The sequence below is a fragment of the Phalacrocorax aristotelis genome, chromosome 10 (assembly GCF_949628215.1).
Source record: "Phalacrocorax aristotelis chromosome 10, bGulAri2.1, whole genome shotgun sequence".
Taxonomy (NCBI): Eukaryota; Metazoa; Chordata; class Aves; order Suliformes; family Phalacrocoracidae; genus Phalacrocorax; species Phalacrocorax aristotelis.
This window is the reverse complement of record NC_134285.1, coordinates 26,772,746-26,794,972: the sequence shown is the minus strand read 5'-3', so window position 1 is coordinate 26,794,972 and position 22,227 is coordinate 26,772,746. Positions and strand designations below refer to the sequence as shown.

The 22,227-nt window shown below is 38.3% G+C and overlaps 1 protein-coding gene across 3 annotated transcripts in view; it reads left to right on the top strand.

Moving 5' to 3' along the window:
- GTF3C1 (general transcription factor IIIC subunit 1) overlaps nucleotides 1-22,227 on the top strand; it is a 41,611-nt gene that overhangs the window by 2,345 nt on the left and 17,039 nt on the right. For 2 of the 3 annotated variants that reach the window (XM_075106132.1, XM_075106130.1), the window contains exons 4-21: nucleotides 249-392; nucleotides 972-1,068; nucleotides 1,545-1,668; nucleotides 5,617-5,775; nucleotides 6,437-6,552; nucleotides 8,093-8,417; nucleotides 10,187-10,398; nucleotides 11,151-11,290; nucleotides 11,533-11,686; nucleotides 12,673-12,776; nucleotides 13,015-13,199; nucleotides 13,554-13,829; nucleotides 14,077-14,222; nucleotides 14,628-14,725; nucleotides 16,310-16,406; nucleotides 17,183-17,360; nucleotides 18,549-18,684; nucleotides 20,536-20,671. In XM_075106132.1, coding sequence (XP_074962233.1) covers nucleotides 249-392; nucleotides 972-1,068; nucleotides 1,545-1,668; nucleotides 5,617-5,775; nucleotides 6,437-6,552; nucleotides 8,093-8,417; nucleotides 10,187-10,398; nucleotides 11,151-11,290; nucleotides 11,533-11,686; nucleotides 12,673-12,776; nucleotides 13,015-13,199; nucleotides 13,554-13,829; nucleotides 14,077-14,222; nucleotides 14,628-14,725; nucleotides 16,310-16,406; nucleotides 17,183-17,360; nucleotides 18,549-18,684; nucleotides 20,536-20,671 — 2,827 coding nt within the window. The remainder of the gene's footprint in view (nucleotides 1-248; nucleotides 393-971; nucleotides 1,069-1,544; nucleotides 1,669-5,616; nucleotides 5,776-6,436; nucleotides 6,553-8,092; nucleotides 8,418-10,186; nucleotides 10,399-11,150; nucleotides 11,291-11,532; nucleotides 11,687-12,672; nucleotides 12,777-13,014; nucleotides 13,200-13,553; nucleotides 13,830-14,076; nucleotides 14,223-14,627; nucleotides 14,726-16,309; nucleotides 16,407-17,182; nucleotides 17,361-18,548; nucleotides 18,685-20,535; nucleotides 20,672-22,227) is intronic. The other variant, XM_075106131.1, reaches the window with a different exon arrangement.

Genomic DNA, 22,227 nt, shown 5'->3' with positions numbered 1-22,227 from the left:
TTGTGCATAGAGACTGTAGGTTAAAATCAGAGTTATTCCTCTCTAATTGGATTAATTTTGAAAATAAATTTCACAGGTTACCTTAATTTTGTCACTTCCTGATTGTGAGATTGTCACTTTGAAAATTAACAGAACATTTGTCACTAAGACCATAGGTCATTTAGGTAAAGCGTTTTGGGATACTGGATAATTAGAATGTATTTGTGGAAGTTCCAATGTCTGTAGATATCTTGCCATCTTTTCCTTAGAGTGGATGCTGGAAAAATTCATTATCACCGAAGAGTATTGGATAGAAATGGTCTCATAACATTGCAGTCCCATGTCATAAGACTACCAAGTGGAGCACAGCAACACTCAATTCTCCTACTTCTGACACGCTTTCATGTTGATAGGTATGTGCCACTCAGATGTTTTAAAGATTTCCTGAGTAGACTGTGACCTTTTCTTATGATGAAAGATTGCTCTGTTGCCGCAGAACCATCGAAGTTTCCTGGAATTGACCCCTCTCAATTTCTTTATTAACTCCTCTTCCAGATGGTGGACAGCTAAATCTTACTTGTCTTGGAGCTGTAAACAATAGGGTATTCTAGTGCCTGTCACCTGCCTACATAAGCCTAACTCTTCTTACTGTAACACTAATCATTCTGTTAATTTTGAGTGCTCTCACTTCAAGCATGTTTCTAATAGATTTTGTTTGTTTGTTTGTTTTCCTGTCTTGATTAGAACTTGTGCTTCTGTGGATTGCCAACAAAGTAACAGCCTGGGCTTAGCCACTGTTCCCTCAGTTGGGATCTCTTCTTAGTGACAAATTCTCTCACATGCTATTCACAGACGGAAGAGAAAACTCCTAAAACAGTCTGAGAACACTTCAGCATACTTTCTCTAGTGACTGACATTTTGTAAAGGTAGAACTCATATTTATAAAATTATATGCATGCTTACATGTAAAATAATTTTATTTTCTTGGTTAGGAGGAGCAAATATGATATTCTTATGGAGAAGCTCTCAAGTATGCTAAGCGCTCGTTCAAACCAGATGGAAACATTAGGAAACTTGAGGGAAGAATTGGTGAGATTCATTACTCTCTTTCAAATTCTCACTCACGTAGAATCTAGATGATCAGTATCAAAGGCAGTAATTCATGCTGCCTGTTTTTTAAAGTTGCACAATATTTTGGGGTATCAGAAGAAGGATTTTGACCTACTAGGTCAAGTTACTGTTGCTCTTTGTGATAAGGAAGGAGTCCTATTCGATCCACAGTTTCAGAAAAGTTTTGTTAATGGATATCATAACGCAATTCTTACTTGAAGGATGCTGCTGCTGGTTGCTGCTGCTTGTGTGGATGGTAGAGTTGGAGGGATAGAACACAATCCAGAAGCATGTCATGCTCTGCCTGGTGTCTGTACTAGCAGGCTTTTAAGGTCCTTCTTTGATATCCTACCCCAAAATACTGTGTTTTAAGAACAGGCAGTATCAATGTCTTTGATACTAATCACCTAGAGGTGAGACTTTTGGCTATAATTTGCCATTTCTCTTTGCATTAGGGTCTTTGTGAGAGAACTTTCAAACGTCTCTATCAATATATGATGAATGCTGGCCTAGCCAAAGTAATATCCATTCCATTACAAGATATACACCCCAATGGAGGACCCTACAAGACAAAGAAAGGTAACTAGAACCATATTTTTGCTTTCTTTTTATGTAATTACATTGATGCTATTCTATCTGTAAGCTTCAAACCTTAAAAGGTGCATAGTGAAAATCTTGTCTATGCAGTTATGTGGAGAAATGCATTGATAAAGCTAGAACACTGCAGCCCACTTGAAGTAAGCATTTGTTCCAGGTCTTGAAGAAATGGATGCAGGCAAGTTTGTTGTATGTCAGTGTAAGCTGTTTCAGTGGGTTGTGACTACCAGTAAGACTGCTTAAGCCAATACAGAGAGTAGGGCGAAAGAGCAGTCTGCTGACCTTTCAGGTTGAAGTTGAATTACAAGTCCATAAACCTGACAAAAATATATTAAAAGTTATTTAAAACAAAAAAGACCATTATGAAATAAGAAGCTAAAGAAACAGACCATCTTAGTTAAGGCTTTTGCTGAAATTGACTTTTGCTGAATGTCACCAGAATGCAAAGTTTACCTGGAAATTTTCATATCGAATTATGAAGGTAAGCTTCTACAGCACTAAGTAAGCAGGATAGCCAACAACTACTATTCAAAAAAGCCATAGTGTACTGAGGGATAGTTTCATGTATAACCACCTTTGAATTCCAAGTTAATAGGTTTGCAAGAACTGCTGGTAACTTCCAAACATGTGGTGGAAAGACAAAGAAGAGCAGAACTGCATGAAGAAAGGGAACAAAAGTAAGCAGCTGCTCTCAGAAAAAGATGCAGATAAAACTTGTGTGGGGCAGAAACTACAAGAAGTAATAATAGAAAGTACAAGGAAGGATAGTATCACCAATGGAATTAATGCAGTTGCTTAAGGAAATCTAAACCAAGTCTATAATCACAGAAAGCCCTAAGAGACAAATTTGCCAGGGTTAAGAAGAAAATATTTCTAAAGATGAGCAGTGTGTTTTTCAGAGATATAGTGAACTGGTTGTGGGGGAAAAAAATCTGATATGAACTAAACATTGCAAATTATGTAGTCTTTGTAAATAGGAGTGATCATAAAGGAGGAAGTGAAAGAGCCAGTAAAAACATGAGAACTTCAAGAAGACAAAAGTGAACGCCAGTTATGTGAAGCTGGATTAAGACTTTTGATAAGACAAAAAATTCCTTCAAATCTTTTAAGCATGGGGAAAGTAAATCTCTCTGTAGGGAAACCGTGTTATGAACAAAGAGAAGCAGTGGCTGAAAGTAGGTGCAGCATGTAGCATGGTTCAGAGAGAAAGCTCCCATATTGCACTGACTAAATAAGGCAGTGATTAAGGAAGTTCATTTGTCATGAAGTATACAGGTCCACCTCCTTACCATAAGAATATCAGAGGGAGTTTTACACAGGAGAATTCAATTAAGGTCAGAGTTTCAAGAAGACAGTGGAGATCCTCAAAAATATTATAGAATGGATCAGGATACAAAAAAATATATGGGAAAAATTATCAAACTCTTACAAAACACATATTGTACATAGTCAGTGTATTTCTGGGTTGAGCAAGTGTCTCAACACAGTGGCTGGTATGACAGCAATACCTTTAGTCACAACGTTTAGCATTGTCTTTGGCAAACACCTAGATTCTCTCTTACACTGCCTTTGAGTAGTATTGCACCAGCTTATATTTTTTTAATAATTCCTCACACTGAATTAAGTTTTAGAGCTGTTCCAATGAGCTGAACACATTTGCAAATAAAACCCAAAAGACTAGATAATGTTCCTAAAAGGTAGACCTTATAATCAGCAATAAAAACATCTAACTTCCAATTAATGTATTTACTTAGAAGACAAGGAAATACCAGTCCATTTATAAACTTGGTGGCAATGCACGAGGCAGTGGATGTTTCATGTTTTGTCGCAGATAGGCACAATGGCAGCTGCATTTACTACTAAAGTTTGCCATGAAAAATGCCACCTTACGAATCTCTCACTTGAATGATAATTCTATTTTACCAGATGTAAAAGCTGAAAATCCACATAAATGCCTTCAAAAACACTAGGCATTGAACTAGGATGAATTAATAATAGCTGATTTTCATTACAGATCAAGATAGTTTAATCTCTGATGTTATACAGGAAAGCAGATAGAAATATGTGGGACACGCTAAGGATGAAGCCAGAGCATCTGCTATGGGAAGCACATTATTGGGCAGCAGGAGCTAACATAAAAGTAATTGGTTGGGTTTTTTTTCCCTCCGAATACTGTTTCAAGTGAAAATTAAAGGGCTGTAGAAATACAGAGGATGAGATAACTGCCTGCAGCCCTACCAAAATGTCAGCACTTAATTACTATTCTAAGCAGTATCTTAGGCTACTGGCAGGGAAAGGATTCAGATTGAGGAAAAATAATGGAATCATCGGGTCTGGAGCTCAGTCACATGATTAAGTTACTGTGGATTAACTTCATGTCAGCTAGGCTTCAGTAACTGATTGTATATATACATACGATAACATTTATTAACTGAAACCTTAGTTACTTCAACTAAAGCTTTCACCTGGCATTTTTCACAGCAGGGATGTACCAGAGAAATACAGATGGCTGTAGATGTTCTCACCCACTGCTGCAGGACAAATTGGCTACTTCTGCAGCAGTGCTGAATCGCTGTAACTTTATAAGCTGGCAGTGTACAGTAACCTAGTTCTAGCTTACCACTGGTCTCTTAAATTGTTCAGCAGGAGCTGAATGACACTGATGATAGTGGGTCATCCTTATATCAGGGAGCAGGATCGCTACAGCTCTCCTGAAGTCATCTTTCCCAAATATTCTGTGAGATCCCATAAGAGTAAAGAAGGTGGAGAGTTGCTACAGCACAGCCAGTGCACAGTAGCATGTTAAGATGTGGAATTGAATAATGTATGGGATTCCTGTGGCTGGTGGGCAACAGTGTGTTCTATCCTTGTACCCAACAATCTTAGATTTTGTGTCTCCGTTTTCCTTGCATATAATTATGGTACACCATACATGTTAAAAAACCTAGCCCTTCCCTCGGTGCAGAGAGTAGGTTAGGACTTTGGACAAGAAATCTAGAAGGTTAGCTGCTCATACGTGGTTGCACACAGAGCTTCCATAATATAACTGGTAGCATGTGTTGTGGAATTGGCAGACAAAGGCTGTGAACAACCACTTCTCATAGCGATGTTAAAACTGTGCAACCTAACTGTACATTTTAGTTATGCCGTAAGAGCTTATTGGATAGGTAGGACTCTTCTATTTGATCCTTTTCTTCAGGATGCTCGCTGCTTGGTGTATGCTTCCTCCAACATGTGTGCATACAAATACAGAAGATGATGCTAGGTCATGTGATAAACTGGAAGTTCTTTTAGGCCCTGGGATTTTTTCTGATACTGGGAACTGTCAGTAGCACCTGATAGGGCCTACAAACTGGTGTCCACTTTGATCACTTGCTAAGGCAATCCTGTGTTAATAAACGGTTTTCTGACCAGATAGCTTATTGAATCTTCAAATGAGTGGTTCTCTTTCATTACGTGACTTACATTTATACAAAGTAAAAAATGCTTTGAGTCTGTAGAAAAATAGGAGGGGTTTTATACCCAGTGAGAGATCTCACAGTCGGATATGTGTTCTGAAGATGTCATACTGAGGATCAGCACTTACTCCTTTAATTGATTTATTTGTGCTATTGAAATTTCTCCTGTTACTGCAGTATTTTCCACTCCACTCATAAATCACTGTATTGGGCAGTCCTAACGTTGCCACAGACGTGAAGGTTGGGAGCACCTCAAAAATTCACCTAGTCAGTATTTTCACGGACTCATATATAGGGAAAATCTGTTGCAAACCTTTCCTAGAAATAAGCAGTTGGCTTTGATTTTTTTTTTTTTTTGGTGTTCCCTATTGCACTACTACTTCTTTGTGCTGCTGAAAGAAATAAAATGGTTTAAACATGCACGCATGCCCTGCATTTTGTCAGGAGTCATTACTAACATTCGTGTTCACAGGGACTGATGTCATGGTCCGTTGCCTTAAATTACTAAAGGAATTCCGGAAGAAAATGGAAGATTATCATGATGATGATGAAGAAGAGATCATCACAAAAGCTGTTCAGCCTGTGGATATTGTTTGTGAAAGGGATATGCTCACCCAGGCTTATGAGCTAAGTAGGTGATGTAGTAAGACATGTAAAAGATTTTTCCCATTGCCTTCTTACTCCTTATATGTATAAAAGAGAGGTATATATTGTGGTGGGATTTTTTAAGTTCTGGTTGCTTTTTATGTATCAGAAAGTGTCAATTTTTCATGGAAAAGGTGAGCTTTATGTTCAGATTAGACTGGAGATATATATACACACACAAGTATATGGTGGTGCTGCCACCTGTTACACTGTCCATGGAAGCTTATCAGCTATTCACTGCCACCAAAATAAGATAGGATGGTAGAAACAGGACATTGTGGTGGGAGGAGAAAAGTTGATGAAGAAGAGTGTTGCTTCTTCTACATCTTTTCCTTTCATAATGGAGAAATTAATATCTGACTGCAGAAAGCTGTCGGGAAAAATTCACTGCTGCTCTTAATCTGAAGCTATCACCTTCAAACCTCATCTGCTGGGGCACTGCTTCCCATAAAATTATGGTTTATGACAGGATTTGGCTGTATATTGTATATGCCTGAGGAAATGTCTTTAGGGGTTGAATGTTAAACTTTTTATTCTGGCATATACAGTTGTTCAGAGCAAATATGAATGTATGTCCAAATGTGCATATATATAATTCAGTCAGATTATTTCCCTGAGCTATTTTCTAGTTTCTCTTTCTGAAACAGTTGAAAGTAGGGGAACCAAAGGTATTTCTCAGGCAGAAATTCGCTTGGCTATGAATGTGGGGAAGCTAGAAGCAAGGATGCTCTGTCGTCTTCTGGAGAGGTACAAAGTTGTCAAGGTAAGGTTAAAATAAAATAATTCAGATGCTTATTCAAACTGGAGATACAATTGTGCTTACCATGGTAATATGTTATAACATTGTTAACCTCAGACAATAGAAATGGCAGGGATTTGAGAATTGACAGTGAAAGAGTCTTGGTAAGACTGAAAACAGTATGACTTCAGCTGAGGAAGAAGTATATAAGAGAAGTGTTCAAAAAGTATTAAAATTTTGACCTACTGTAATCTGAGGACTAGGCCTAGTTGTTGGAATGTAACATATCTGCTCTTCTATTATATCTTTATTGTTTCCTGGTTAGATGCCTTGATACTTAATAGTTTGCTGGACCAGATGTACAAGTATTTTACATCGGTTCATGATTGGGTGCTTCAGTAATAAAGATCATGGGGAAAAATACACGTGACCCCATATTTCCTGTCTGCATTAAGTGCATGTTCTGGTGATCCACACCAGTGGGTGGGATTCTGCCGGACACCGCTTCACAGCATTCTGGAGAAATACTGTTCCCTGCACCGTGAAGCAGGTCTGCCCTCCAAAAAGAGACAGTGCAGAGAAATGAACCTCAACCCTGCTTCACCTGGCCTTAACCACTTACCTAAGTCATTCACTGTAATCAGTGGTAACCCCAGTGACATGGGGGCTGGTACTTTATGAAGATGAGAATAAATGTCTCTCAACTCAAAATAGCCGCTTTGCTTAATTTTTTACTGTAAGACAACTTCTCTTTTGCAAGGTCCTCTACTGAAGGATCTTGTAAGAGCCCCTCCATACGTTTAAAATCATCAATCTACTTTTGAAAATACCAGTAAATTCTGGGGAAAACGTTACTTTTGTAGTGGTTGTGGTGATTGAGCTCCTTATTTCCAGCTATTTCAATTTTTTTTTTTCATTGCAACAAGCCAAGCAAATTCAACCATCATTTCTCGCATGCACCCACCCACCCCTTTCCACAAAGGCAGGATAATTGCCATCTTCCCTCAACAGAGAATTTTTTTTTTACTAAGATCTTGTAATTTGGTAAAAAGTTCTGTAGAATTAAAACCAAACTATATAAACCATTGGAATATCTAAACCTACTTTTTCCTAAGTCAATTGTGAAATGAAATCTTCCCTTATTGATAGGCTAAGTATTTGAGTCTCTAGATACTTGAAAGCACCTCTTGCAGTAGACAGGACATCAGCAGTTCCACTTAAGGCTGATTCACTCTGGTTATTTCTATGTTGCAGTTATTTTTCTGGAAAAAAAATTTATTTCCAGTCTGAATGCGTATAGTTAGTTCTTCCTTAGCCTTTTCTACATCCCACATACTGTAGGCATTTCATTCTGGTATGCAGGTAATTTGTTTCTTTTTCAAGCATGGATTTGTTTTGATTTCTGTATGTCAAGGTTAGTCAACATTTTCGTTATTTAGAATAAAGAATAACATGGTATCTCTTGATGTGAAGGGAGAACAGTTGGAAAATACCCCCACTGTTGATGCTGGCTGCAAGAATGGAGAATTAAGGTGGTAAAATAACGTTCCAATTGTTTCCTTAGGGTTTTATGGAGGATGAAGGTCGGCAAAGGACAACAAAGTATATTTCATACATTTTTGCAGAGGAGAGTGATTTAAACCGTCAGTTTGAGAGAGAGAAGGCTAGGAGTGAGCAGTTAGCTACAGTTACTTTGGCTCTAGTGCCAGAAGATTCTCCACCTGTGGAAGATGCGTCTCCTGGAGAAGATGATACTTTGGTCTCAGAGTCTGACAATGAAGAGGAAGGGAAAGATGGCAAGAAGAGGGGAAAAGGTCAAAAGGTCAACTCTGGTTCTCTGTTGAAATTAAGTTTCCAAGATGATACCCCTCAGTCAACACCAGCTAAAGGTAGGTCATGATACTGAAATTTGGAAAAAATCTTGCATTTTTCTTATGATTCCTTTTAGTAAAGAAAAAAATCCTGTGCTATTAGCTTCCATTAAAGTTTTTGATAATATCTTTATTTTTACACTTATTTGATTACTTCTATGCTTTTTTGACGTTCTTTTTCCACCTAAAGTGTATTGTTTCATAATACTGTAGGTTGTGGTAATCTCTGGAGATTCTTAGGGCTGAAGTGTGCTCTCGTGTTCGTGTGCACCAAACAAAGTTTCTGACTGTCACTGGTCACTGGGAGAATTTGCTTCTCCTTACCCCTGTGTCATTTATCCCCTTTTCCCCAAGCAAATGAAATGGGCTTGCACACCTTGCTCCTTGGATAGTCAGTTATATTTCTGGTGGCTTGAAAAGCTGGAATGATGCTGCAGAGGTTCAGACAAATTCCCAAACTGTTGAAAGGAGTAGGCAGGACTGTGTGGCTAAAAATAAGCATAGTGGGGAGACTGTGGTAACTAGAAGTCAGATTGGCTTAAACTGCTGAGAAAAACAGCATCCTTGGCTGAACTTTGTATCTTTCTTGGATGTTCTGACTCTGTTTTTCAAAATATCATACAGCTCAGGCTGTGCCCATCAGAGAGCATCACCTTGGTAGAGCTTTAGCTTTTAAAGTCTCTGAAGACTTCAGAGGGATTTGAACACACTTTGTATTTCTTGAAATATTTTATTTCTTCCTCACAAAGGAAAAAGGCAAGCTGTGCCTCTTACTAAAATGCACCATTTTGTTCCATTGGATATGCAAATGTCACCTTAGGTGCGGGAAATAGCACAGGAGCTGACAGACCAGCCAGTTAACTTTTTTCTTTTTAATTGTAACATACGAAAATTCTTCCCCTTTTAGCAGTGGTTGTTTTCAGTTGGAAATGCCTGGTATTGAGCCTTAGAGCCTGTGCAAAATGTATCTGTTTGTGTACTGATGCAAGCCTTCAAGTGGGATGATTTTAAATAGGGTAATACTGACTTCTCATATGATACCAGATGAGATGGTAACTAACTATTTTCAAGCAGCAATAAGCTTGGGATGACTTGACCCACAGCCTTAGTCACCGAAGCATATTGTAACAAAAATGTCTTGTCTTCTGAAGCTAATTACTTCATCTTTTTCTTAGTTATTTGGGACATCATAATGTGAAAGCTACCAGCCTCTGGGGGACATATTTTAAAGAGAATATGGTGGTTTATTTTTTTATTTTATTTATTTTAATTATTTGAACGTTCCTACAACTTCTCTGATAAGCTTGAAGGGAAGAGAGAGAGGAGAACAGATATCCTTTTCTTATGTAGACTGTCTTTGGAGTACTGCTAAATCCTTGTTCTTATTCTGCTTTGAGTCAGAAAAGTCAGTTTTCTGGCAAAACCTGACATTCTTTGCAACAGAAACTCTCCTTTCTTCAGGCAGCGGTTTCTAGATAAGCTAATCTGGCCCTTCATGGTCTGCCTATGAAATGGTCTGCCTATGAAATGAATTCTGCATGGAGAGAATTATTTGATGACAGGGAGTTCACCTTTTTAAACTTTACTTTTGGAGGCTGAATGCAGTCATTGGTGATCAAACCACTGCTTCCAGCAGGATAGAAAAATATGTGAAAAAATGTAGCAGAATGCTTTTAAGTATAGTTACCTGGGTGGATGGGGGAAGGCCTTACATGGCCAGAGAAACTGAACGTTTACAGGAGGCTGTGAGAGCAGAACAATTACAAGGCTGTTTTCTCTTAAACCAGGCTCAAAGCCAACAGCTGTGAAGTGTCAGGGGAAGAAGCTGCCTTCCCCTCAAAGTATTGAGGAGCCCGAAGAGCTCCCAGAAAACAGTGTGAGGGAGAGTTCTACTTTGGAAACTCTAAAGCAGGAGTCCAATCTTTCCACCTGTGCTCATTCTGCTGATGAAGATGGGGATGTGGCTGTGGTTGAGGAAGTCAGACTTGAAGACCCTAAGGTAAGATCACATGTCTTAATTTTTTCGTGTTGGTACAGCTGTCTGAGCTAAGTTTTGTACTTTTACAGCAAGACTTCAAGCTATAGTTTTTGTATTCTTTTATAGGATTGTTTTGGTTGGTTTCTTTAAATTTAATTTCAAATTATATTCATATTTTGACTGTTATGTAGTTATAAGTGAAAATTATTCCAAGAGATAGGGAAGGTAGGTGTTCAAAATACAGTTCTGGATTAGTTCCCTGGTGCTTTCCAAATTCCCTGTGTTGACTTAATGCATGTCATCACTTAATGTCTGCGCACACAAGTGCTGTATGTCATCTGGTTTGTCTACTCTAAACCAGGAGGAACAAATGGGCTTTGACATGAAAGTTGCGTAGCCTCACTGCTGCAGGACTGAGCCTGGGACAAGAAGCCTTTCTGAGAGACATTATATGTTGGCTTGGACCCAGCACGATGTTAAGGCAGTTACCAGCTTTCTAGGCCAAAACTCTCAAGTCCAAGTGGCTCAGAATATGGGATGGGCAGAGAAAGTGCATAAATCTCTGCATCTAACTGGATAGAAATCTTAGTTTCTGCCTTGGTTCCCTGCCTGTGAAGAGGATATAAAAGATAATTCCTATCTGACTAGTTTGTTGCAAATAAATACATCAAAACCCTGAATTCCTCAGCTGCTACTGTGTGAGGACCCAGAGTTAGGCTGAAGACGTTGAATAGTTTGTGTAAATTTTTTATTTTGTCCATCCTGTGCACTAGAAGACTTGCGGCCAGAAGAAGGAAAAGCGTTCCAAAGCTACAGCAGTAGAGAGATCTCATGAAACGTACAGGCTGCTGAAGCGCCGAAATCTCATTGTGGAAGCTGTTCGAAACCTCCGGCTAATAGAAAGCTTGTTCACGTGAGTCTGTCTGAAAACAGCGTACTGGGGGCCTGATGCATTTTGGGTATAATGCTGTGTGCTTATTCCATGGGTGGCTTTTCTTGTCCCTGATGGCACTATATGCTATGATGTTGGCACGTGGACGGGGGAGGAGCTAGAAGCAGGGAAATATCCATTCACTCCGTATCCTCTAATGAACTGCTTAGGCAGTTTGGAGCATCACTGGACTTAAAATGCAAGGTATTTTTTGTGTCTTTTAGGCTTCAGAAAATGGTCATGGATCAAGAGAAGCAAGAAGGTGTCTCCACTAAGTGCTGCAAAAAGTCTATCATACGACTGGTACAGAAGCTTGCGCAAGAAGGGCTCCTTAGACTCTATCGTACTACAGTCATTCAAGATGGCGTTAGTAAAAAGGTGACTGCACAAACCCTGGCAGCAGAAACAGCTTTTCTCCCAACCTCCTGATTTTTCAAAATGTTGTGGGCCTTTTTACTGAAATATATGGATGACTTTATTTTTTGTAGCAGAACCCGCAGTAAGGCTGCCCAGAAGCTACATGTCCCAAACTAAGCTACTGTGAACACCAGATTAGTGCTTTCAGTTATTGTACTGCAGATAATTGTGAGACCAAGGAGTAGTCTGGAGATCAAAGTCTCCCAATCTGCCTTCTGAGAGGTTCTGCTCCTTATCAGTTATGCAATTCATGGTTCTCTCCCTGCACTGTCACACTGCAACACTATTCTATTTAATCGCCATTTGAAAGTCAAGAGTATTTGAGAAATCCTAAGTTAGCTTCTGGGTCGGAATTTATAGAATGTGATCTTTTTGTTTTTTAAACAAAAATCCACTGTTATTGAGCTTTATGGACGTAAAATGTCTGTAATGGTAAAACTGAGACTTGCCACTGTAACTCTAGTGTGAAATGTTCATGAGCATGGAGAGAATCTGTTGAAAATTATCTGCTTCATGCTTTCTGTAGAGCACATGTGAAATCCTACTAATCTGAATTGTGCATGTACTTGCAGCAAAAATATGTATTAGTTTGGTCTTATGAGGTATGGCTTTTAAATTATCACTTTCAGCCTAATATTTGCAAGTTGAAGTGTCTGTTCCCCAAATATTTCAGATTTTAAAAAGCAAAAAAACTGAGGTTTGTAGAAATGGCATTAACTGTTTATCGGTACAGAGACCACACGGTCTGGCCTCTTGCTTAATACAAACTAGCAATGGGAGTTCTGATCCAAAAGTGTTCACACTCTTGTGAATTATTAAACCTTCATAGGATTCATCCATTGTGGCTACTGTTAATTCACTGTGTTAATCTCTGATAATTTATGCAGCTGATTAAGAGCCAATATCTCCACAAATGACTGTTGTTTGTTTTCTGTTGCTCTGAACAGGTAGAGTTTGTTGTGCACCCTTCAGTGAGTCCTAATGATCCCCTTGTAAAAAGTGCCATTGAGCAGGTGCGTTTCCGAATCTCCAATTCAAGCACAGCAAACAGGCAAGTTGCAATGATGGTTTTAGTGGCTTGTGGGTGGCTTTTGCACTTTACTGAGTGCAAAAATGTGCAGAGGAAATAAACACAAAGTAAGCAAAAGCAAAGAAAAATCTCTTCTTTAGCAATAGAGAAGTAGAAGCACAAAGATGAAGCAAGGTGCTGATTAACTCCTGAAGTCAGGAAAGAAGAGGAATTGAACTCTGCTTAATTTTTACCTAAGTGCAGTGTGGTTTTAATACAGGATTAAAGTTCCCCAGACACCAACATCCCAGGACCATGCTGAGGAAGAAAACTTGGGGCAAGAGGCAGCTCCTGATTCAGGAGAAATGCAAGAAGGTTCATGTAAAGCTGATAATAATAGTCGGGCGAGAAAAACTGATGAAAAAATGGGCATAACACAGCTAAAAAACTATCACCCTATTACAGGTACAACTAACTGTTCTTTCTGTCATCTTTCACTTTCCCATTTATTATTAATAATAACTTTCAGATGTTGGGCTCTCCTAAGATACAAGTGGGTTTTTTTTCTTCTTTTATAGAAGAAAAGTTGCTTTTGCTTTAAAACAATCTCACTATCCAATGTTTTCTTAGCTGCTATTTTTTTTATACAATTGTGAACTATTTATATTCGCTACTACTTTACTGAATATTTGTAACATATTTACTTTCAACTGTCCATCTTTCCTTCCAGTTTTCTTCACATCAGTTTTGCAGAGGTAGCTGTTTCTCCTTTTCTAATCCTCTTTTTATTTCTGTTTGTTACTTAATCTTCCCTCCCAGTTCCAGGACTTGGGCGTTCTCTTGGCTTTCTTCCCAAAATGCCCCGTTTAAGAATGGTCCACATGTTCCTCTGGTACTTAATTTACGGACACCCTTTAAATGGAACACAGCAAAAAGGAGGTAGTGATGGTGAGAAAAAAGGCAGCAAACAAGGGCTGGATGTGAGTGCAGCTGTACTTGAAGCACAACCAGACGGGACCTTAGAAATTGTGACAACTGCGGTGAATCCTGAAGTCTCTGCACAGGAGACTGAAGTAGAGTTGTCTAATCAAACAGGTAAGAAGCGGCACATCCTGGCTTTACTACAGGCTTTGCCATGGTTCAACACTGAAAAAAGGTAAAAGTCTACTTCAGAAAAGATTGAAAATCAATGGTTTAGATAATTTTCAGGTCATCTTAGATTTTCAGATTTCTAGACTATGAACTGCCAAATGTGTTCTGCTTGAACATTCACAGTAAAACTACATTAGTATAACTATTAGGTTTGTCCTATCTGAATCTAAGCTAGTTGTCTTATTCCTAGTGTATGTGGATGATACGTCGTGGATGCGCTATGTCCCTCCTCTCCCAGTTCACAGAGAGTTTGGATTTGGATGGGCTCTTGTTAGTGACATTCTTCTCTGCTTGCCTCTCTCGCTCTTTGTTCAGATAGTACAGGTCAGCTACAAGGTATGGTGCGCTTTTGTTTCACATTTGTTTTAAAGTCTGGTGATATCAACTGTACCTATAAGCAGTAACAAATATCCTCTTAGTCTGTTTTAACAAAACTAGCCATCAGAGGGTAGACACTTTAGTTCTTGATAGTCTTTCATAGAAAAGTGAGTTGCTTTTACAACTACACGGAAAAAAATGTATAGCCCTGTAATACTGCAAATTCTTAAGCTAATATTTTGCAAAGAGCTTTTTCTAATCTTACTGAATCTTCTGCCTCATTGATTAACAAGAATAATGTTTAAGCATTTTGACAAAAGCAGTAACATTTGCTTAGAAAATATTTCAGTGGACAGTTCTGGTGGCAAAGGTTGATACTTAGTTATATTTTTGCATTTTGATTAACTTCTACAATGTTTCTAGGTGGATGGTCTGGAAGATTTTTTAAATGATCCACTAAAAAAGCACACTCTGATCAGATTTCTTCCAAGGTCAGTCCGACAGCAGCTTCTCTACAAAAGGTAAGCAGATGAGTAAAAGTAAATGGCTCTAGGGAGGAAACAACAGTAGTTGACTGTTCTGCAGTTATTTCCTGTTTGCGTCAAAGAGAACTTTGTTATCCACAACAAGGATCATCAATCTTCTAAGGATAGTGTGCCAAATTGTATTTTTCTCTCCCAAATAGAAAGTAATAAGAAACTAACAAACAGTATTCATGCATGCTGTCAGGCAGTGTTTGAAAGCTGGGAGGTTCTGTCCTTCATAACTCATCAGCAGGATGTTACTTCTGTATAAAACACGCTCCTGACTGCTGCTAAATTCAGAATTTGATAGAGTAAATGTTGTTGTCCTTCATAAATCTTTCAGAAGATACCACGTTTCCCAGTTCCTGCCTCTTATACATACCATTCAATTTCTACTCATGCTCCCAGTGGCATGTCTGCCATTGTTTGCCATTCCTCATCTAGGAGATCTAAAAATTAAGATTGGACTGACGGTGGGAAGGGAAAGCAACATTAAGGGAAAGTGGTTTGAATATGCAGTATCAATGGCACCATGTTAGTTTCCCCAGAAAGTCATGGCTGATGGCATGGATTTGGATGGTTGGAGGTTTATATGACACTTTGCAAACCTGTATGCATACCATTGGTGAGGGAATAGTGCTAGGCAGCAGCAGCTGTCAAGACTCATGGTCAGCTCGTTTTTGCAATTCCTAACCTATTACTTGCGAAGTCTTAGTAACAAGGAAACTGGATTTATGGTGTTTTCTGAAATCTGCAGGCTCCATCTGATAGTTTTATGCAAAAAAGTATGACATATAACCATGTTGTCTCTTTGCCCCCCATTCACTAAAACTTAAAACTCAGCCAAATTTGCTTCAATATTTCTGGGCTTTTCAAATGATCTTTCAGAGCCCTAGAGAAAACTCCTGCCAAAATACAATTCCCATTTAACTGCACAGAAAAACTTAGATCCTAGTGAAGTTAAATGTAGGCAAAGCTCTCTCTCAGAAACTAGGTATTGCAGAAGTTTCCTGCTACTTCCAGAATTTTGCCATATAAGTAAATATACAGCATGGGAAATATTGCGCTTTTTGCTCTTCCAAAGCCATAAACAACTGAAAGCGGTTTCTTGGAGCAGTGATTCTAAACAACCTTAACTACAACCATCTTTGCCCAATTCTTTATATGTACACGTGTGAAGGCTTACCAGCCCATATTTAGCAGTCATGTTTTCTTACTTGCATCTTCTTTTAATAACAGAATATTGTCTGCAGATCTGCTGGTGTTCTGACCTTGTTTCATTCATTTTTACCTATAGTATTTCTGGCTATTTTTGTTTTTTGCTAGCAAAATATCAATTACTATTTGGCTAAAATATTCTGATTGTGATTTGAGGAAAGGAAATTTGGAGCTTTGGGTATTACATGTTTTCCATAGGCTGACAATTCAATCACAAATAGCACTACAGAAATTCTAAAACTCAGTATTTCAAAAAAGCAGTGGCTTCTTGAAACTTCTGGTTGCTTCATGAAAATGGCATGTTTTCTGGTATCATTTTTACTGTTTCCATGAGTGCTAACTGTAATACTCCTAATACTGCAGGAGATACATCTTTTCAGTGGTAGAAAACCTTCAAAGATTATGTTATATGGGACTGATACAGTTTGGCCCAACAGAGAAGTTTCAAGACAAAGACCAGGTAATATTTTTTTTTAATAACTTAGCCATTTTTTTCATATTTTTTGTCCAGTGAAATAAATGCAAGTTTGGAGGTTGGTAATTACCTTAAATAGTTAAGTAAAATACTGATGTTTCAGATGTATATGCAAACCTCCAGATCCAAGTGACATACTGCAAGTTGAGCAGGTAATTTTTACCTCTTTCTCTGGGAAGACACTCCTCAAATGTAAAATGCTGAATGGTGCATGCCATAATGATCTGGGATATTCCAGACTGGCAGCACTTTATGAAAAATGAGCATGCCACATTCTTTTCCATCAGGGTGTTAGGCATTGGATGTCTGACACAGAATAAAGCCACTGATCAGAATAAAATAATGACATTCGTACCCATATTTTTATAAATAAAGAGCAAATGCAAAGGAGAAAGCAGTCCCAACATATACTTTATGAGGATAAGAAAGATAACTAGGCCCCAGAACACATCTATTCAAATCCCAAATGGGAGCTTGTGGGAAATAGTCATTCTCTGTGGAAACTTGGAATATCTTGGGCACAAGGGGGAAAAGAAACTGTTCTAAATCTAGAAACGAAATTTCTGGATCACTGGCAAGGGAGGTTTGGGAATGCAATGCAATAGGGTGGGGATGGGTGTGTCTTCTATCATAGTACTGGCTCAAAACAGCAAAGACTTAGAAAATGCTAAGCAGTCGTAAACTACATTAAATTGTGTCTTGTAAATTAGGAAATTTCAATTATTTTTACCTACCAGCCTGAAATATACTGTATTTGACAGGTCTTTGTGTATATGAAGAGAAATGCTGTGATTGTTGATACCACTATCTGTGACCCCCACTACAACCTGGCTCAAAGTAGCCGCCCATTTGAGAGACGCCTGTATGTTCTGAATACATTGCAGGATGTGGAGAACTTCTGGTTTGATTTGCAGTGCGTCTGTCTTAACACACCATTGGGTACGTTCTTACACCGCAATTCTTCCTCCTTCCCTAAAACTTGAGGTAGACCCTGTTTTGTCACTTCCAATGTTTTGTTCTCTTGTCTGGTTGCTTTATGCATCAAAATGCTAGAATTTCTGTCCGTATAATTCTATGAAGTTGAGACATTTGATGCATGACATTTTCAGAGCCATGTTAAAGGAAGAACGTGGCTGTCCTGTTAGAAGTATCGAATCTGATAATAGCCCTGTAAGATTTTAATCCAGCTATGAAAAAGCCTTTTTGAAAACAGTTACTAGAATATTTTTGCCATAGCTCTCTACCAGTTTAAACGGAGATCCCTTTTCGTTAGCAAAACGGTTTCTAAATTTTCTGATAGATGAGAAGTGGAAGTTAAGGGAGTTTATTCACACCAGTTTTTTTGCATTTATTTTTGTGTTTGGTCCTTTTACATTTTTACACAGGATATACAGCTACAACAAGTATATATTATCAAAAAAAAAAAAAAAAAAAAAAAAAAGAAAGGAATTGTAGGTAAGAGATTTCTCCTGGGATCTTAGACAACACTATTCTGTTTTTCTGTAATTTAGTCAGCCAAGTAAAAGGACCTATTAGTAATTTTGTCTTACTTTTGCATTGAAGCAGTTATGTGCAAAAGGCTCCTTACACATATGTCAAATGGTAGCGAGTGTGTGATTGTTGCAGCTTTTGCAGGCTAGTCAGACCAAGGTTACTCTTAGCCCCCAAAATATGGGAGTGATATTGTTTTACCAGTTTGTGTATTTATGGAAGCTTTATAGTATTCCAATTAAATATTTTCCATGTTGAGCCTTGAGAGGAAAATTGTTCTGTGCTGGATTTAAATTTATTTTGAGCCTCTAGATGAAATATCTGCCTGAGATCTAGTCCTGCTCTATTGTCTTTGTCTAGATTATCAGTGAACTGCTGAAGTTTTTCCTTGTAAAAGGTACCAGCCTCCCATTATGTCTGCCCTGAATACAATCGTGGACAAGTTAGTGCTTCCTACTGGAAGTTAACTAGAACACCATTAGTCCCTGTAAGAGGTAACATGGTAGCATGTTTTATCAAGAAGTGGTAGAAATGTTGTTACTGTTTGGGAGCAGTGGTTTGCCTTAGCAGGGTGGATTGAAAATGGGTTGAGGTCTTACTTCTCATGCTGATAGTCAAAAATATTTGTATGTCTAGGAGTTGTCCGCTGTCCTCGTTCAAAGAGAAGTAATCTTCAAGGAGAGGAGACTGCAGTAGATGTAGAAATGGAACAAGAGTCAGCAGTGGATAAACACAATCTGGAACGAAAGTGTGCGATGTTGGAATATACCACGTATGTCACCATCCTTGCTTTGTTGCTTGAGTAGAGGAAGCAAAAAGAACTGTTCTGGTTTTCAGGGTGTTGCTCAGTGGCAAAAGCAGTTAAGACTCTAGCATTTCAGTTGGGTGTTGTGGGGTTTTTCTTTGTAGTTCAGAGATATCTGATTAAAAAGAGGTGTAGTTGTGTATCATGTTTACAAGTAACTTGTCTACCAAGCAGGTTTTTATGCTAGAGGAATGGGGAAAACCAGCTTTGGATTTCCTCCCAAAGTATTACAGATGTGTGTTGCAAGAGTCTTGGGGAAGGCAAAGCCGAGAGGGAAGGAGCGCTTCCTAAGTACAGTTAATGCAAGGGAAAACTTTAAAGATTCTCTTTTCCTGTGCCTTATATCATGGTATCTTGAGTACCCTGTAGCTTCAGTAGCTCCCCAGTATCACGTTCTGAATTCTGTCTGTGTTGCTGTTTGCTGCACATTGTTTACAGATTAATTTCTAACATGGTATTGGTGTACACCAGTGAAATCTGGAAGCGATCTCTGGAGCACTTCATCTTCTGCCTAATCACAGACAGAATACTTGAGAGGTCTGTAGGCTTACAACCGGAGACAGCCGTGCAGAATGCCAGTTATACTTTTTATATTGTGTTGTGCACTGTGGTTTACTTTTGTCAATATTCTATTAGATTTTGATAAACAATCTGTTTAAAAGTATTTTCAGTTAGTTCAGTGTTACAGGTAGATATATCAAGTTATTTTTAAAAAAATTCACAGGGTTGAGAGAACTTAATTCCACTGATCCTTGCTGACAGAAAAAATTCTGTTCAGTCTACTTGTCAGCTTTCACAAGTGGTCTCCATTGTATGGTAAGAAATCTTTTAGAATTAGATATCTGATGTTTACTTGCAGTTAGGCTGGCGATGGCTGCAACATCTTTAAGGTCAAGAAACAGTTTTTGGATTTAATTGATGGTGTAATCTTATAATGAAAGAGTTGTCTATTAAAAGCTTAACTGAAATATTTTTTCGTGATAGCTTTCAAGAAATCTTTGATAACATGAAATAGGATTTCAAAAATACTCTTTGGTGTTATTACTGCATTGTCAGAGCTGTCCTATCTACCGCATATGCAAAACTCATTTATAGTTTGATTTTTTTTTTGGAGGAAGTAAGTTTGTCTCCATGATTTCTTGCAATGTGTTGTATTTATAAAGAAAAAATGAAAAAAATTTTTCTTCATTCTGCACTGTAACACCACACTAATAGTTAAATAGCTTGTTCATGAAGGGTACCAGTTCATCCATTACATGCTATTCATTGTTAGTTTCATCCTCCTTCCAGGGAGAGGATTGCAGTGTATTGATTTTCTGGCTTGTATGTGTATTTAAACAAGCTTTAATGTATTTGTTAGAAAACTGGAGAGACCAGTGCTTGATGGTCAGTGTGAAAAAGAGATACAATTGCCTTTAGTTCCTGTGGAAGATTTGCCCCACACTTGTCCTGAAAAAGTTTTTCATCTGAGCAGGTATTTTCTGTAGTTTTGTGGCAGGAATAGTGCTGAGAAGAGAGTTTAATGTGGCCATTGGAACTGAGTTAACAATAATGAAGCTGCTCTGGGTGTAATCTTTAAACTGAAAGCTCAGTCATTAAATATCAGGGATTAAAACTTAATGTAAAAGCGTTGTCATGCTACTTCTGGAACAGGGTTAAAGGAGAGAGCATCTCTCTTTCTCCTCTTCTTTCCCAGCCCTAACTAAACTGGGTGGGCAAGAGGAGAGTTCTGCACATTGCGCACACATCACTTAAGAGCAGCTGAGAAGGCACTCCCTACAAAATAATTACTGTATATTTTGTTATTCTTTCTCTTAGAGGCAGCCGAGAGGTGGTTGATGATGGAACTATCCCCGGAGATGGGTTAGGAGCTGCAGGTCTAGATTCCAGCTTTTATGGGCACCTAAAACGCAATTGGATCTGGACAAGCTACATCATCAATAAGACTAGAAAGGTGGATATTTTAAAATTTATATACTGTAATGACTTCTTCAAATTTTAATATTCTTAAGGTTGAGTTACTGATAGCAAAATCTTACTGCTTACATACTTGCTCAGTCATGTGTCTCAGTAAGGCTTTGCATCACTGGAAGGAAATGAATGCCAAATGTGCTAAATCTTGGTGCTGAAGTGAATTAAAAAATTGGATGTAAATTTTATCTGAACTTAATTTGATAGTACATGTAACCAAAGGAAAAATACTTTATTAAGCAAGCAATTTAGATTACTTAATGGTGCCTCTTGCCTTTCTGAAATGTAGAAGTTGTCAGATGAAAACCTAAACAAAAAGGAAATATACACAGCAGAAGAAAAAAAATTACTAGGAAGCCCAACATAGGCAAATAAGAATAATAGCCATCCCAGTTCTGCTTAATGTCCTGTCTCTGGTTGCCAATAAAAGGTTTGTAGGGACGGTTGTAAAGAGCAAGGTAGATGTATAGTGATATTTCCTCAGCATATTCTCCCAGCTGTCTGCAAGTTTGGCTCAAGGCCATTCTAAACCTCGGGGTGATGTTTCAAAGCTGTTAATAGCTTTTTCTTTTAGCATTAATTTGTGTAATTATTTTTTGGACACACACAAATCCTTTATTATCCACAACTTCATGTAGCGAAGTGTTTCAAAGCCCTATTATGTGTCGCTGCTTCCGTTTGACAGTCTAAGCTCCCTAATAATAGTAGTGCTAAGGGAAGCTGTGAAAAGTATCGTTCTCCATTACCCTTTCTGTTTCACTTGATTTTGTAAACATCTCTCATGTTTCCCATTATCATCTCTTTTTAAAGACTGGTATCTACTAGATTACTTACCTGTTACCAGCACGGAACCTGTTCTGCCTCTAATCATTCTTGTTGCTGGTCTTTTAACCTGTTCTAGTTCTATCCTTTTTAAGGTTAAAAAGAACCACATAGTGCATTCAAGCTGTGGCCAGCAGAGCTGCCCAGTGTTGCTTTCTTTTTCTAAGAATTCCTTATATTTGCTTTGCTTTTTAACCATTGCCAAGCATCGAAGAGGTACTTTCACAGACCTGAAAATGACCCTACCCTAAGCATTGGTCAAATTAGAGCATATCGGTGTATATGTAAAATTAGAGTTGCTTGGTTTTGACCTCAGGCTGGGTCATTTCACTCAGAATGTCATCTGCTGCTCCATGACCTAGTTGTTCAGCATTAACAGGACCTTCTGCAGTTCTTCAGTCTTCGCTTTCCTCTCCATGTCTGTGACCAAATTCTATCACCAATGAATCACAAGAGAAACAGGTTTTGCTGAGAACGGCAAAACTCCTAATACATGGCAGTCAATCTGGGCTCAGATTTCAGATGGATAGAGTATGGTATAGGAGGCATTTACTCAATGGTTGTGTTTGCATTTTGGTTTTGTGCTTTTTAGCAGTTCCTTTGGAATGTAAAATGCTTTGAAAAAATACTGTTTTACAGAAAATTCTGCTCAGCCTCTGTAGCAGTTGAAAGAATCAAGCATTTATTTTCCAGTGATGACTTCTTTTGAACTTGAGA